The sequence below is a fragment of the Phocoena sinus genome, chromosome 11, assembly GCF_008692025.1.
Source record: "Phocoena sinus isolate mPhoSin1 chromosome 11, mPhoSin1.pri, whole genome shotgun sequence".
NCBI classification, from domain to species: Eukaryota; Metazoa; Chordata; class Mammalia; order Artiodactyla; family Phocoenidae; genus Phocoena; species Phocoena sinus.
The window spans coordinates 8,037,040-8,050,505 of NC_045773.1; the positions used below are offsets into that span (position 1 = coordinate 8,037,040).

At 50.5% G+C, this 13,466-nt stretch overlaps 1 protein-coding gene across 1 annotated transcript in view; it reads right to left on the minus strand.

Moving 5' to 3' along the window:
• Positions 1 to 279: 279 nt before the first annotated feature.
• Positions 280 to 13,466, minus strand: part of LMCD1 (LIM and cysteine rich domains 1) — a 57,903-nt gene continuing 44,716 nt past the window's right edge. Inside the window, 3 exon segments of the mRNA XM_032650057.1 lie at positions 280 to 943; positions 2,589 to 2,675; positions 2,677 to 2,805. Of these exon segments, the coding sequence (XP_032505948.1) occupies positions 785 to 943; positions 2,589 to 2,675; positions 2,677 to 2,805 (375 nt within the window). The 3' untranslated portion in view covers positions 280 to 784.

Genomic DNA, 13,466 nt, shown 5'->3' on the forward strand with positions numbered 1-13,466 from the left:
CACCTGAGTTGCTGCTCCCCGGTTTTCAAGAGGCTGCTTTCAGGTGTCCCATGAAACACGACACGCTTGTTTCCATCAGTGCTCTGGGGGTACCCAGAACTGGGGGGATGGGAGTTCTGCCCCGAGGACCTTCAGTCCCCAAAGGAGTCTGATGAGACACAATTGATGAAGAGGCACACCTGCATTTCCAGTGCCTTCTGCTAGCACCGGCACTCAGGATCTTGGTGCAAAACAGATGCTGTGAAATGACTGCCAGGTGTAAATAATGAGATCAGGGCATGTGCGAACTTCGTAAAACTTTTATTGATATATTTATCATGCCAACGTTTTTTTATTTAAGATTCAAATTCCGTTTGAAAGGGAGGCAACAAACGAGCATCGGGATCCCAGGCTGCTCCTGGAGGAGCCCCAGCTTCACGAGAAAGCACGCACATCCTCCAGCTGTGTGATCTGATCACTCAGAGTTGCATTCTGGGAAACTCCTCCTAGAGAGCCCGGGCGGGATGTGTTTCGTTGGTAGCTGGGAAACAACAACAGCAGCAAAAACAAAATAACTGCGTCCTAAGACTTCTCAGAACATCTCCGGCTTTGAAACTATTGACCCTCAAGGATCCCTCCCCACCCGATCTAGAATATGTGTGTGTATATATATATATCCACTGAAGAAAGATCACTGTTTTTGTTGCTTGCTGGCTGTCTCGCCAGACCCTTAGGATGGCCTTGGCACACTTGGCTGTGCTTCTCGGTGGGATCCTGTGGATTCCAGCCGTGGGTGCACAGCCCTTCAGGAGCGTTTGGACTTGCTGCACGCTGGGCACAGAAGCTGAGCCCTGGAGATGATGTACGCCCGGCCGCCCAGCTGCTGCTCGCAGCCCTCGCAGACAAAGTGCTCTCGGTGCCAGGCCAGGTCTTCCACGCACTGGTAGTCCTCTGAGAATATTATCTGGGGAGGGGAGCAGAAGAATCGTTCAGCTCAGGTTTTGTCCCTAGTAGACAGGGTGTGGGAGACAAGCCGTCAGATGGTGGTCCCTCGTCCCCCATGCTTGTTTTGACCTTTCAATGCCTCAGTGGAGAAATCTGACATAAATCTAAGACAGTAAGTACAGTATTTGGCGAAGGTCATGGTTGCATCTTAGCTTCTGGGATCAAAAAAAAAAAAAAAAAATCCTCCGCTATTGACAGGTTTTACGTATCTGACATCTATGATGCTGTCTGGGCCAAATCCAAAGCCCAGTTGCTTGGGCTTGGAATAAAGTAACACTTCGGAACATCTGTACAATCTGGCGAGGAACCAGAGAGCAGAACAGCATACTGGTTAAATGTGCTTTCTGATTTGGGGGTCAAACAGGGACCAGGTACGTGTTTTCACTTAAATACCAGCTGCATGACTTTGGGCAAATTACTCAACCTCCCTGTGCCTCAGTTTCCACATCTGTAGGATGGGGATATAAATACTACCCATCCCGTGGGGTTTTATGAGGGCCGCGTGTGTTGCTACAGATGGAGTACTCGGAATGGTAACAGAGACAAAGTCAATGCTTTGTGGTTATCACTGACCTCTCTGAGCTGCACTTTTCTCAAATGTCAAATGGAGATAATGATTCTCTGTCCCCGAAAGACTGTTGTGAGATGTAACGGCACATCACATACAACGTCTGTAGCGCATTAGGATGAGGTGTTGTTACCGCGAGCATACTGTTGACCTCACAGAGATGAGGTGGGTGGGACCAGGCCTGCTGACAGCCCTTTTCCTTCTGTAACATCCTTGCCCACACAGTTATGAGGTAGGAGGATTACAGGGTCTTAACTTCACACGGAGACCAACACGTGAAAGGTGGGAGGAGGCAGGTATTGGCTTAAAGTGAGGAAGACATTTCTAACCCTCGTATGTGCCAAAGGTGAAGGTAGTGAGTTTCTCGTCACCAAAGGCATGCAGGCGGTAGTTATTATTGTCATAGCCATTATTGTCACTATTCATACACCTTAGAGTTTCTCTACTCTAAACCCACGTTGGAGAGCTGAACCCCTTTCACAGCATCTCCTAACTGTCGGATTGTGTTATGTTAACGCTACGTGATTTTATTGTATCATCTTGTATTACATTACCCTAAGACTCACAGCAGCTTCCACTTCTTAGTTACTTGGGCCCCGTGCCAAGCATTTTCAGGCATGATCTCATTTATCCTCACAGCAATTCCATGGGATGGGCACTGTTACCCTCCCATTTGGTAAGTTATAAAACGGAAGCACAGGGGTTAGGGACACACATGCCTCACAGATGCAGAGCCCAGTTTGAATGCGGGTCATGTACCTCCTGGCGGCAGCCCATAAGGTTCTTCTGAGCCCTTAGTGCCAAGCCTTGTGCCAAGGATGAGACTTGACAGGTCCTCTGTGTCTGACCCATCCCAACAGGCCCCGGGGGTGGGAACTAATTTCTGCCCCACTCTGCAGATGGGAAAACAGAGGCTGAGAGGTGTCAAGAGGGATCTGAGCCTCAGTTTTCCTATCTGTGGATCACGAAGCTACACTCCCCTGGGCCTCTGGGTCCCCTCCTGCAGTCTGGGGTGCCCATCCCACTCGGTCCTCACCTCGTCGCAGCCGGAGCACCGGGGCCGCAGGCTCTCGCAGTAATGACGGCCACACCAGGGCGCCCCGTCCTTCCAGAAGTAGATGAGGTTCCACCAGCGGCTCGGAGCACTTGTTGCACACGAAGCAGGCAGGATGCCACTGCTTGCTGTAGCCTGCCCTGTCCGAGTAGACCACAGGGCTGTCGGCGGGGGCCACCCCCTTGCAGAGCTCACAGACCTGGAAGGGTGGGGGAGGAGCCCCAGGACACAAGGTAGGTCAGGAGTGCATGGTGACCTGGGTTCGAGTTTCAACTCCAGTCTCCTTTACTTCCTGGGTGACCTTGAGCAGTTACTGTACCTCTCTGTTCCTCAGTTTTTCTCATCTGCAAAGTGGGATAATAATAATACTGCCTACCTAGTAGGTAGTCGTGAGGACTCAATAAAGTATCGGTTTGGCCATGAAGTTCATTTGGCTTTTTCTGTAAGATCTTATGGACAAACCCGAATGAACTTTTTGGCCAACCCAGTATTTGTTTAGCACGGTCATTCTCACGCTTTTTGTTCTCAAGACCCTTTATACTCTTAAAAATTTTTGAGAAGCCCAAAGAGTTTTGTTCATGTGGGTAATAGCTATTGATATTTACCATACAAGAAATTAGAACTGAGGAAAAAAATTAAATAACTATCAATTCATTAAAAAATAGTAAACAACAGCATGTTAACATAAATCTGTGTAATTAAAAATAACTGTATTTTCCAAAACAGAAAAATTGAGTCACGTGTGGCATTGTTTACATTTTTGCAAATCTCTGTGACTGGCTCAGTAGAGGATTTCTCGATTCTTACGACCTGTTTTAGCTTTTTATCTTTTGCACCATGTGGTTTTCTTTGAAATATATGAAAAAAATCTGACCTTACGCTGATTAGAAATTGAAAAAGGGAGGCAGGCATTTTCAATAGCCTTTCTAGATAGCTGTGGAGTATTTTCCTTTGCTATTACATCAACATTAGACAAATGTTAGTTTCTCAAAAGTTAGTTAATGTAGAGTATCAACCAACCTTTCATCCCCGGTTACATTAAAACCCACCGGTCCACCTTGTACTTTGAATGGATCTTTTACCTATGGAGGATAATTTTTAATAAACTTAAAATTTTAGAACAGTTTTTCGACTTACAGAAAAATTGTCGTCATAGTACAGAGAATTCTCGTATACCCCACACCTGCTTTCCTCTGTTCTTAGCACCTTACGTTAATACGGTATACTTGTCACAGTCAGCTAACCAGTATTGATATGTTGTTATTAACCGAAGTCCAAACTTTATCCAGATGTGCTTAGATTCTACCTACTGTCCTTTTCCTCTTGTAGGATTGGATCCAGGATCCCACATCACAGGTAGCGATCATGTCTCCTTAGGCTCCTCTGGGCTGTGACGGTTTCTCAGACTTGCCTTGTTTTTCATAACCTTGGAGGAGTACCAGTCAGATATTTGGTAGACTGTCCCGCAGTTGGGATTTGCCTGTTGTTATTATCATGACTGCACTGGGAGGAAGACCACAGAGCTAAACGGCCGTTCTCATCACGTCCTATCCAGATGACATCCTCGAGCTGTAAAATCCAGTCATTTTGGAGTTCTCACCTCCTCAGAACTCTGATGACGAGGATGATGCGGGCTAGCATCTCCCTGGGGGCAGTTGTGTGTCCAGCTCAGGTGTTTTCCCTCCCGACTGACACCCTTACGGAAACCCGAGAGAGTTACTTTCCCTTCTAGACTTATCTCCCTTTTAAGGAGACCTATATTTCCCCCCAGACATGGCCAAGCCCAGGTTCACAGAGATTCAGTGATTGCTGAGTAGCAATAGCTGACAAAAGGCAAAGCTGGGATTTGAACACAGGTCAAAGCCTGACCCCAAAGCCAAGGTTCTTTCTGCTCCACCGTGCGGCCTTTACATCAGAGTCGGCAAACTACCTGCCCCCTGCCTGTTCTTGTAGGAACCATCAGCGTCGAATGGGTTTTTACATCTGAACTCTAATTTAGTGAAATGTTTTCTCCCAAAAAAGAATTCCATTTTTCTCATAGTAGAACGGGGTTTTGGACTGAATGGTGCCCCTCCCCCAGTTAACATGTTGAAGCCCTGACCCCCAATGTGACTGTATTTGGAGATGGGGCCTTTAAGGAGTTAACTGAGGCTAAAGGAGGTCATTAGGGTGGGGCCCCTAATCAAATAGGACTGGGTGTCCTTATAAGAAGAGAGACCAGAGATGGATGGCTGTCTCTTTCTCTTTCTGGGTGTACACAGAGGGGAGGCCATGTGAGGATACAGTGAGAAGGAGGCCCTCTGCAAGCTAGAAAGAGGGGTCTCACCAGAACCCAGCCCTGCCAGCACCTTGATCTTGGACTTCTAGTCTCCAGAACTGGGAAAAAAATACACTTCTGTTGTTTAAGCCACCTGGCCTGCGATATTCTGTTATGGGAGCCTGAGCTAGCTGATACGGCCTGTATTGCAAAAACCTGTCTTAATTATACTACTGTACTTTGAATTTCAAAAAAAATTTGTGGATATTTATTTTCTCTCTTGTTACATAAAGTACCTACGTGATATCATCAACTCCAGCTCTTGGTCCACAACACCTGAGAGATAGATCACCTGGCCCTCTACAGAAAATATTTACTGATCCCTGGCTTGAGACGAACACTCTGTCTTACCAAGCACAAATTATGTGTCAGCCCAAATAGAGATATTTATTTGTTTTGCTGTGTAAAGATGAATAGGCCTATATGCAGAGCCTAAACACTTAGAATTCTTTACATACTTTAACTGCATACTTAATATACTCTTGTGTATGAAGAGGAAATAAAAATTAAAATGGTGGTAATTGGGGAAAGAAAACCAAATGACAGAATATGTCCACGTACTGAGTGTGGTCCCTAAGCACGGTCGTGGCTGAGCTCGTGTTCAGGTGAGGCGTGTGTTTGGTTAACTGCTCCTGGCCGTCTGATGAGGATGTTCCTTAGAACGTGCTGGGTTTTGGTTTCAGTTATGCCCACAAGAATGACGGGTGTGAGTCCTTCACCAAAGTGAACCCTGTCCTTCTGTACGTGGCTGAGCCCCAGCTCACCTGGAACTCATCAGAGGGTCTGAACCAAAATATAGGTGATGGGGAATTCCCTGGTGGTCCAGTGGTTAGGACTCCACGCTTCCACACCAGGGGGCACGGGTTCGATCCCTGGTGGGGGAACCAAGATACCGCAAGCCTCACAGTGTGGCAAAAATTAAAAACAAACGAACAAAACAAACCAAAAATAGGTGATGGATCCGCGTTCATTGACTGTCACATCCTCCAGAAGTGTAAAACTGTCTGGTGAGGGCTGTTTGAGAAGCAAGTGAATTTTCTGTCTGTTGGTCTTTCTAAATTTCACAGAATGAAATTTCCGGCCCCTTTCCTCCCACACAGAAGGGGCTTACTGTCCATCCACCACACCTGGTCGAGTATCACCAGGGATACATCAGCGGGGCGCCTGACTCCAAGTTTCCAGATGTGCCTAACACAGAAGTGGGGAAAGGGGGGGATATAAATGCACCTGGATGTGTCTGGTGGGTACCAGCAGGCGCCCGCGACCCACAGAAGGAAATAGAGGGACGTGAGGTCAGGAAGCAGTTTGGGGGTGATCGCGGGTGACTCTGAACTGTGGGTTGGGACTTCGCTTTGGAGATAATGGGAAGCCATTGTTGGTTCTGGAGTGCTGGGGTGTGGTTTGCACTGTGTGAGGGGATAACTCTGGGAGCACTGTCTGAAAGGGCTTTGTCAGGAGCCTCTCTGAGGAGTGTCTCTTCCCTCCTTGTCCCCCAGCATCCCTGGCTGTGCACCCTGTTACCACCAGTAGCCAGTCCTTTTCTAAGCAGTGTCATTGACATTTTATGGAAACATGCTGTCAGAGTAATGAGTCCTGTCAACATGCATCAGGAAGCAATTTCTTCTTCTGGCCTCTGAGCTATTTTCCATGCCCCCTTCCCTGTGGTCTCAAAGGACAAGAGATCTGACAGTGTCTCGGCTCTGTCAGCTGGTGGCCCCTCAGCCACTAGGGGCAGCCTGACAACCAAGAGTCCGACTGCCCAGCCTGCCTGGGGTCCTGTGATCCCGGTCCTGCCCTTCTCTGCACAAACTTATTCTCCTGCCATCCTTGGAAGGGAGGTTTACAGTTTCTAAATTGCAGTGGGTGGTTGAGAGGGGGGCTAGCTGTGTGACCTTGGGCAAGTTACCCAACCTCTCTGCACCTTAGTTTTTTCACCTGCCAAATAATACTCGGAACATCACAGGTCTGTTGCATGGATTAAATGAGATAATAGAATGAATGAACTTGACAAGGGTTCAGTAATAATTAGCGAAAATCTCCTGTTATCCCTACGAAGCCCTCCTTATAGAAAGCTGAGGAGCTAAATCCATTTCCTAAGATGACAAAGACGTCGAAGGCAGCATCTGCTTCTGGTTTGGAGGCCTGGGTTCCTTTCAGTAGCACCATGAGCACGTAGATTGGCAAGAGGTCATTCCTCCCACCCATGAGCTCTGTGTTTTTCCATCTCTGTTCTTTCCCTCTGTGCAAGGCCAGAGAATCACATCATGTGAGCTTCATCTTCTGTCACTACCCCAGACTCAGCTACAATCAGTGCCCACCTTGGTGGGCCTGCTTTTCTCCCTCTCCCATCCCACCCCCTCCAAGACAGCGTTCTCAGCCTCGAGTCTGCCCCAGCATCCCTAGAGGGCCGCTCAGAGTGCTGCATCTCCCCACCCCGAGTGTCTGATTAGTAGGTCTGGGAGAGGGTGGGGGAATTTTCAGACTCCCAGGGGATGCTGGTATGGTCAGGGGACCGCACTTCGAGACCCACTGTCATAGAGCGTTTGAACATGACCTTATATAAAAACTCAGCAAAAATGACATGACCAATTAGGTTCCATGACAGCAAAAGCCAATGTGAATTCCTGGTATGCTTAAATTGTAGACCATTTTGAAGAAAGCCCAATGTGGTCATTCCCAGGTGACTTCCCCTCTAGAGGAGCCACTTTTGGTCGAGTAGAAGTCCTTTGGAACTAGGCTAAAAGGCACAGAGAAGACCATTGATCATGAGCATGTCAGTGGGTTCTCATTCAAACTCCCAACTGTCTAAAACTAGAGCCTTCTCATGGGAATCTGTCCAGCCTTTGCCACGTAACCTAGTTTGCAGACTGGTGCCTCCGGGGGAAGGAGCTGTAGCACAGTCCTTTTGTAGGTAGAACACATGTGACGTTTCTCCTGGTGCCACTGAAGTTTTGTCTTGCCCTGTTCAAATGGTGAGAGATTCTTCATCACAAGCGTCTAAATGAAAGAGTTTGTATATTCTGTACTTTGGGCTTATTGTAAACACTTGCACTGAGAAAGCTGAGGAGCATTCTAGATTCAGCTGCCTGCAAAGCTCAGACCCTGCAGGGCTGGGGTTCCCTCCGCCGTGAGGTGTGGAAATGATGCCGGCAACTTCTTGGACCCTCCTCCAACCAATACCCGTATCCCCTTTCTTTGCATATGTAACTCGCTTCTGTAGAACAGAATGTGGTGGAAGGGATGCTGTAGATCCCTGAGGTAGGTCATAAAGGCAACACAGCTTCCACTGGCTCTTTCTTGGGAGTCCTGAGACCCACATCCTAGGGCAGCCACACGGAGAAAACACAGAGATAGAGGGAGAGGCCGGGGCCCCTGCTGGTCCAGCCCTAGCCGTATCTGTCTTCCAAGCATCAAGGCCAGATGTCAGGGACAGAGACAAGCTCTCCCGCTGAGCCCTGCCCAGGTTGCTGATCTGCGAGAAAACAGACGTCTTGGAACAGGTGTTCTAAGCCGCTGCATCTCAGGGTGGTTTGCTGTGCGGCCCCAGGTAACAGGAGCAGCACACGTGGGCACGCAGAGTTATTCAGGCTTCTGAAACGGAAGTAACCAAGACACAGAGTGTTTCAGGAAGCAGCAGATTCAGGACAGTGGCCCCGGGTTCCACGGCCAAAGAGCTGTCTCCAGGGATGAGCCGAGCTGGCCTTCAGGGACAGATCTGCAGATACTGAGAGCCCTGTAAACCAGCCGAAATCCGTCTGCCGCGGTTGCCAGCAGTTCTGTTCCAATCATGTGGTTCTTTTCTGGAAGGCCTTTATCCAAAGGCCTCCCCAGTCTAAACCCAGATTGCCTTGTGAAAAGCTCACCGTTACAATACAGTAAATATTGACTCAGGGGCCTTGAATTCAGGCACTGGGTTCTCTCCAACACAAATACTCAACAATTTATTTATAAACAGTATCACTCCGTTTCCTCTTATGGCGATTATTCACCATCTTTGCTTGCAGCCTCGTCTATCGGCAGTCTTTTGTTTGTTTTTTCCTCTTTTCTGGCCCAGTGTCACGGCTGGCATCTTTAGCCTCTTGCGTTCTCTTGCCCCATACGGGCACCTTCCCGAGGTTCCTTATGGTGCAGAATAGGTGGGTGGCCGCAGGCGCTGTGGTTAGGGTCCCAGCCTTTGCACGAGGTCCTGCCGTAGCTTCATGTGGGGGGATGTCCGAGCCTCAGTTTCCGCATCTGTGACACAAGGTGGGCCCTGATCTTGGGAATTGCTCTGCACGTGGGGTCAGTGCTGTGGGCCCACCAGTGCTTTGTCTCCCGCATCTTCTAGGGGCAGGTCCTTAAGGAGGGGGCTCTCTCCCAAGCAAGGCAGAATGCAGGCGTTTCTAACCGCATCTCCCTCACTGGTTATCTGGTGAAGGGGGAGGATGGGGCCAGGAAGGCTTCCCAAATTCGACACTTGCAAGAGAGAACGTCGGCCTGGGGTGTTCCCGAATCCGGCTTTGACAAGTGTATCCCTACAGCAGGATGCTGCTGAGTAGGGACAAGGCTTATGTGTGGTCATCTCTGTTGCAGAGGGCCTCGCAAGGTGTCTGGGCCACACTGGGGGCTCTGGAAGCGGGAGCTGCCGTCCTTTGGAGTCTGTGCGGGGTTTGAGGTGAGGCAGGCCTGAGTTCCAGTTCTGGCTTCACGGCTCACCAGCTAGACAACTAGAGAGGGGGATGATATATCTTGCCAGGTAGTTCTTGGGATTGAATGAAACAACCGTGTGAAGCCTCTGGCGTGCTGCATGGCACAATGTAGGTCGTCGACGAATGGCAGATGACACCATCCTCAGAATTATCAGCGTCACCAAGTAACCTCCAGTAGCAAAATAAAACGGAACAAAGCCCAGGTCATTCATAAACGGTGAAAACCATTTTTTATGGTTCTTCTAGTTCCAGGGTCAGCAAAGTACATCCCTGGGGCCAGATCCAGCCTGCTGCCTGGTTTTGCAAATAAAGTTTTATTGGGACACAGCCCTGGTCATCTGTTGAGGTATTGTCTTTGGCTGCGTCAGTGCCACAAGGACAGAGGCCAGTGGTTATGACTGAGACCTCGTGGCTCGTAAAACCTGAAATATTCACGATCTGCCCTTTGTAGGAAAAGTTTGCCAACCCCTGTTTTAGTCAATGGACTCTTACGTAGCCCACTTTGCGGGGGGGGGGGGGGGGGGGGGGAAAGATAGTTGTGAAGCCTTATGAGGCAACATGGCAAAGTATTTATAGTATGAAAAGCAGGATAAGAGGAATTTTCTGTGGCAAATAAATCTCCTTTAATGTCATTAAAATATCTCCCCTGTGAACAAGGTGGCAGGCAGATGCTGAGAAGCCTGGTAACCATGGCAATCTGGGGGGGGAGCTTCCTTTGATCCTCTGTCCTCCAGCTCAGGCATGGCTTGCAGGCCTGGGGGCGCACGGTGGTTTCGAATTCGCAGAGAGGGGCTGGCAGGAAAGCCAGCCTGCCGACCCACAAGCCAAACATCTGCTCGGACCAAGCTTTGGAAGTCCCTTGCCCACAAGTATGTCCCTTGTCGGGGCTGGAGTCGGGCTGAGCCGCCAGAGGCTGTTAAGTTTCCATCTGAGAGGCCCACCTCGTGGGAGGGAGGGGACCCACACCTCCGGTCCCTCCTTTGTGCATTCTTGTGGGGAAAGGGGGCAGGGGCATTACACTGTAATTTGGGACCAAATTAACACATCTTTACGACTTCCAGCAACGTCTTCACTTCTTTCAGTCTGTTCTCCTTTTAATCATTTTCTCTGGGGCCACGGCTTGGCCCATGAGGCAGGAGCTGGGGTCTCCCGGCAGGGATGAAAACTACGAAAGGGCGGAGATGACATTAAATGCTGTGTCCTGGCTTTCTTTCGTCTTTCTTCGGTTACAAGTTTGGGGTGTAGGGAAGGGCGGAAATTCCTGGGCAGGATGACCATGCCCAGGAAATTGGTATATTTAATTTCGGAGAAAATATCCAGTAAACTTTCTAAACGCAGGGAAATGGTCTGGTAGAGCTGTTCACCGTCCGAGCATTGAGGTCCACTGTCCGTAGGATCCATCCAGGTGGGAGAGGTCGGGAGTGGGGGCCTGGAAAGCAGATATGGGGCCCCGCCGTGCTGCTGTGGAATGGTCTGGGCTGCTGGGGTGGGCAGCTCCACGGCCACGGAACGCTTCGAAGTCCCCAAGACCCCTGAGAACCCATGGCGGGTGGGACTGGGGCGGGGCAGGCACGTCCTTCCCTTGTTCTTGGCTCACAGACAAGAGGCCCTCAAGTTCTTCACCAGGCTGGGCTGGGAGTAACTCTGCACACTGCCACCCACTCCAGCAAACATAAATGCACATGCCCTTGCTTTGTCCCCACCCTGCTGGGACCCCGCGGAAGGACCTGGGCTGGAACCTCACCGGCAAACCAGTTAACCTCTCTGTGCCTCAGGCTCCACGTCTGTGAAATGGGCATAACGACCCCAAGCTGTCTTGCCGGTCGTTCGGAGGATTCGAAGAGATGAACGAGCCTGCTGTGAAGTAACAGTTCCCCACCACCCTCGCCGCTCCACGCACACACAGAGGGGCAAATCAGGGAAAGAGGCTAAATACTGGGGTGTTTTTACTTGGCCTCACTGATTTAAAGGGCCTGCTTTGGGAGTGACAGCGGTTGGTTAGTATCTGGGATTTTTGTGCCGTGGCGTTTCCTCATGAAGAGGGATGACTCTCAGGGCACTTGCCATGCCACTGCCTCTCCTGAGCTCAGGGTCAGGATGACACTTGCAGGGACCGGCCCTGAGGTCGGCTATGGGCGGCCGCAGCTTTGGGGTTCATTCCCAGACGTGCCACGGCTGATTTCAGCTTGCCCGTCCTGTCACGGGGCCCATGGGAAGGCCTGGCGGAGGGCCTTACTCAGATCCGAGTAAGTGAAGAGTCCTGGCCACGAGGATGGGTCGGCTCAGAGGGTGCTGCTCCCGTCACCCAGCTGGCCCACCGCCCTCCGGCTTCACCCAGCGCTCAGCCCGTGGGTGGGGATTCCACACAGGCGACTTGGAAAAGCCTTTCGGCGATAATGCTTCTCTGGTCTGGACTGTCTGGTGGAGGGGCCTGGGGTTGGGGGGAGGACTTGGCGGCCAGGGTCTCCGAGGAAGGGCACGACTGTAACAGCAGTCCAGCAGCAGGACGGAGCCGAGCGAGCTCCTGGGAGAACCGCCGTGGGGTGTAGGCTACCGGCAGCTCAGAGAAAGCAGGGCTCATGGCCTCCGGCTGCCAAGTGTAGAGTGTCGTACGCTCTAGGATGGGGCATTCGGGGCGGGTATAGAGCAGGGGGCTATGTTCCGTGCCTGTGTTTCCACCACTCCCCGTGGAGAGTTCAAGGAATTCAAGAGTGCCGTGCAGTGTTCTCAAAGCCGGACACCCTAAGCCAGGGGGCCACATAAATCTAGAAAATGCCCCCGTTAGCATCTCTTGGACCCTCCCTGTATACCAGATCGGCAGTATCATTTTGGCTGAGCTTAAATGTAAGGTCATTTTTAACCCTCTTTAGCAGTGGATCTCAAAGTGTGGGCCCCAGCGTTGGCATCAACCTGGAGACTCGTTAGGAATTCAGATTCTCAGCCTCCACCTGCACCAACAAGTCTGGGGTGGGACCCAGGCCTCTGGATTTTAGCCAGCTTCCAGCTGACTTTGGTTTGAAAACCACTGCCGTGGCCTCCTAAAGGCTCTGAGAAGTCCAGCCCTAAAGAAACCCATTTTGTTTCGTTTAGTCTGATGTCCCCTTTACATGGCCACATGGCCCGTTTATAGCTTCATGGCCATGAGCTTTCTAGGAATAAGCTTTGGGAAACAGGAAAGAGGGGTTTGGGGGCTGAGTTGGTTCGAATCCTACAGCCTCCCTTGGGCGGTTGGGAGCTTTACATCAGATACCCTCCTGCTTAGCTCTGTCCTCGGTCCAGAGAAAGCCCGCTAAATGGTAGCCACTGACAACAGTAATAACGTCACCATTAGGATGATAAAGTGCGATATGTTACCATCGTAGCTCCAGTGTGATCCATTTCACACGTCCTTCTTTTTGCCGCCTTTTCTTTCATAAATCACTGTTTGATTTGGGGTGTCAGTCCTGTGCTTCCTCCCTGTACCTGGGTTCTCAAGTTGAATGCCCTGACTACTTCTAGCAAAGTCTGTGGCCCTCGTCAGGGGAGCAAAAGTCAGGCCTCGTGCCCGATGCTTGTCTGTGGTAACTGTCCTACCTGCCCTTTTACGAGAACAAGGGGAGCCCAGCACACAGGACAGCCAGCGCCCATGTCCCCTTGATATGCCGCCCCCTGGGGTAGAGCAGAGCAGTTCAGGCAGCGAGCCCACAGCCAGGCCCAATGGCAGGGCTGCCGGGGACAAGCCATCTATGGCCTGACAGGCCACTTAGCTACCTTAATAGAATCTGCTCCCCGGCTTCAAGGAGGTAAACAGGGAGTTAAACACAGATAACAAGGAGGGTTTTATAACTCAGCATCATGCAGTAGAAAGAGCCTGAT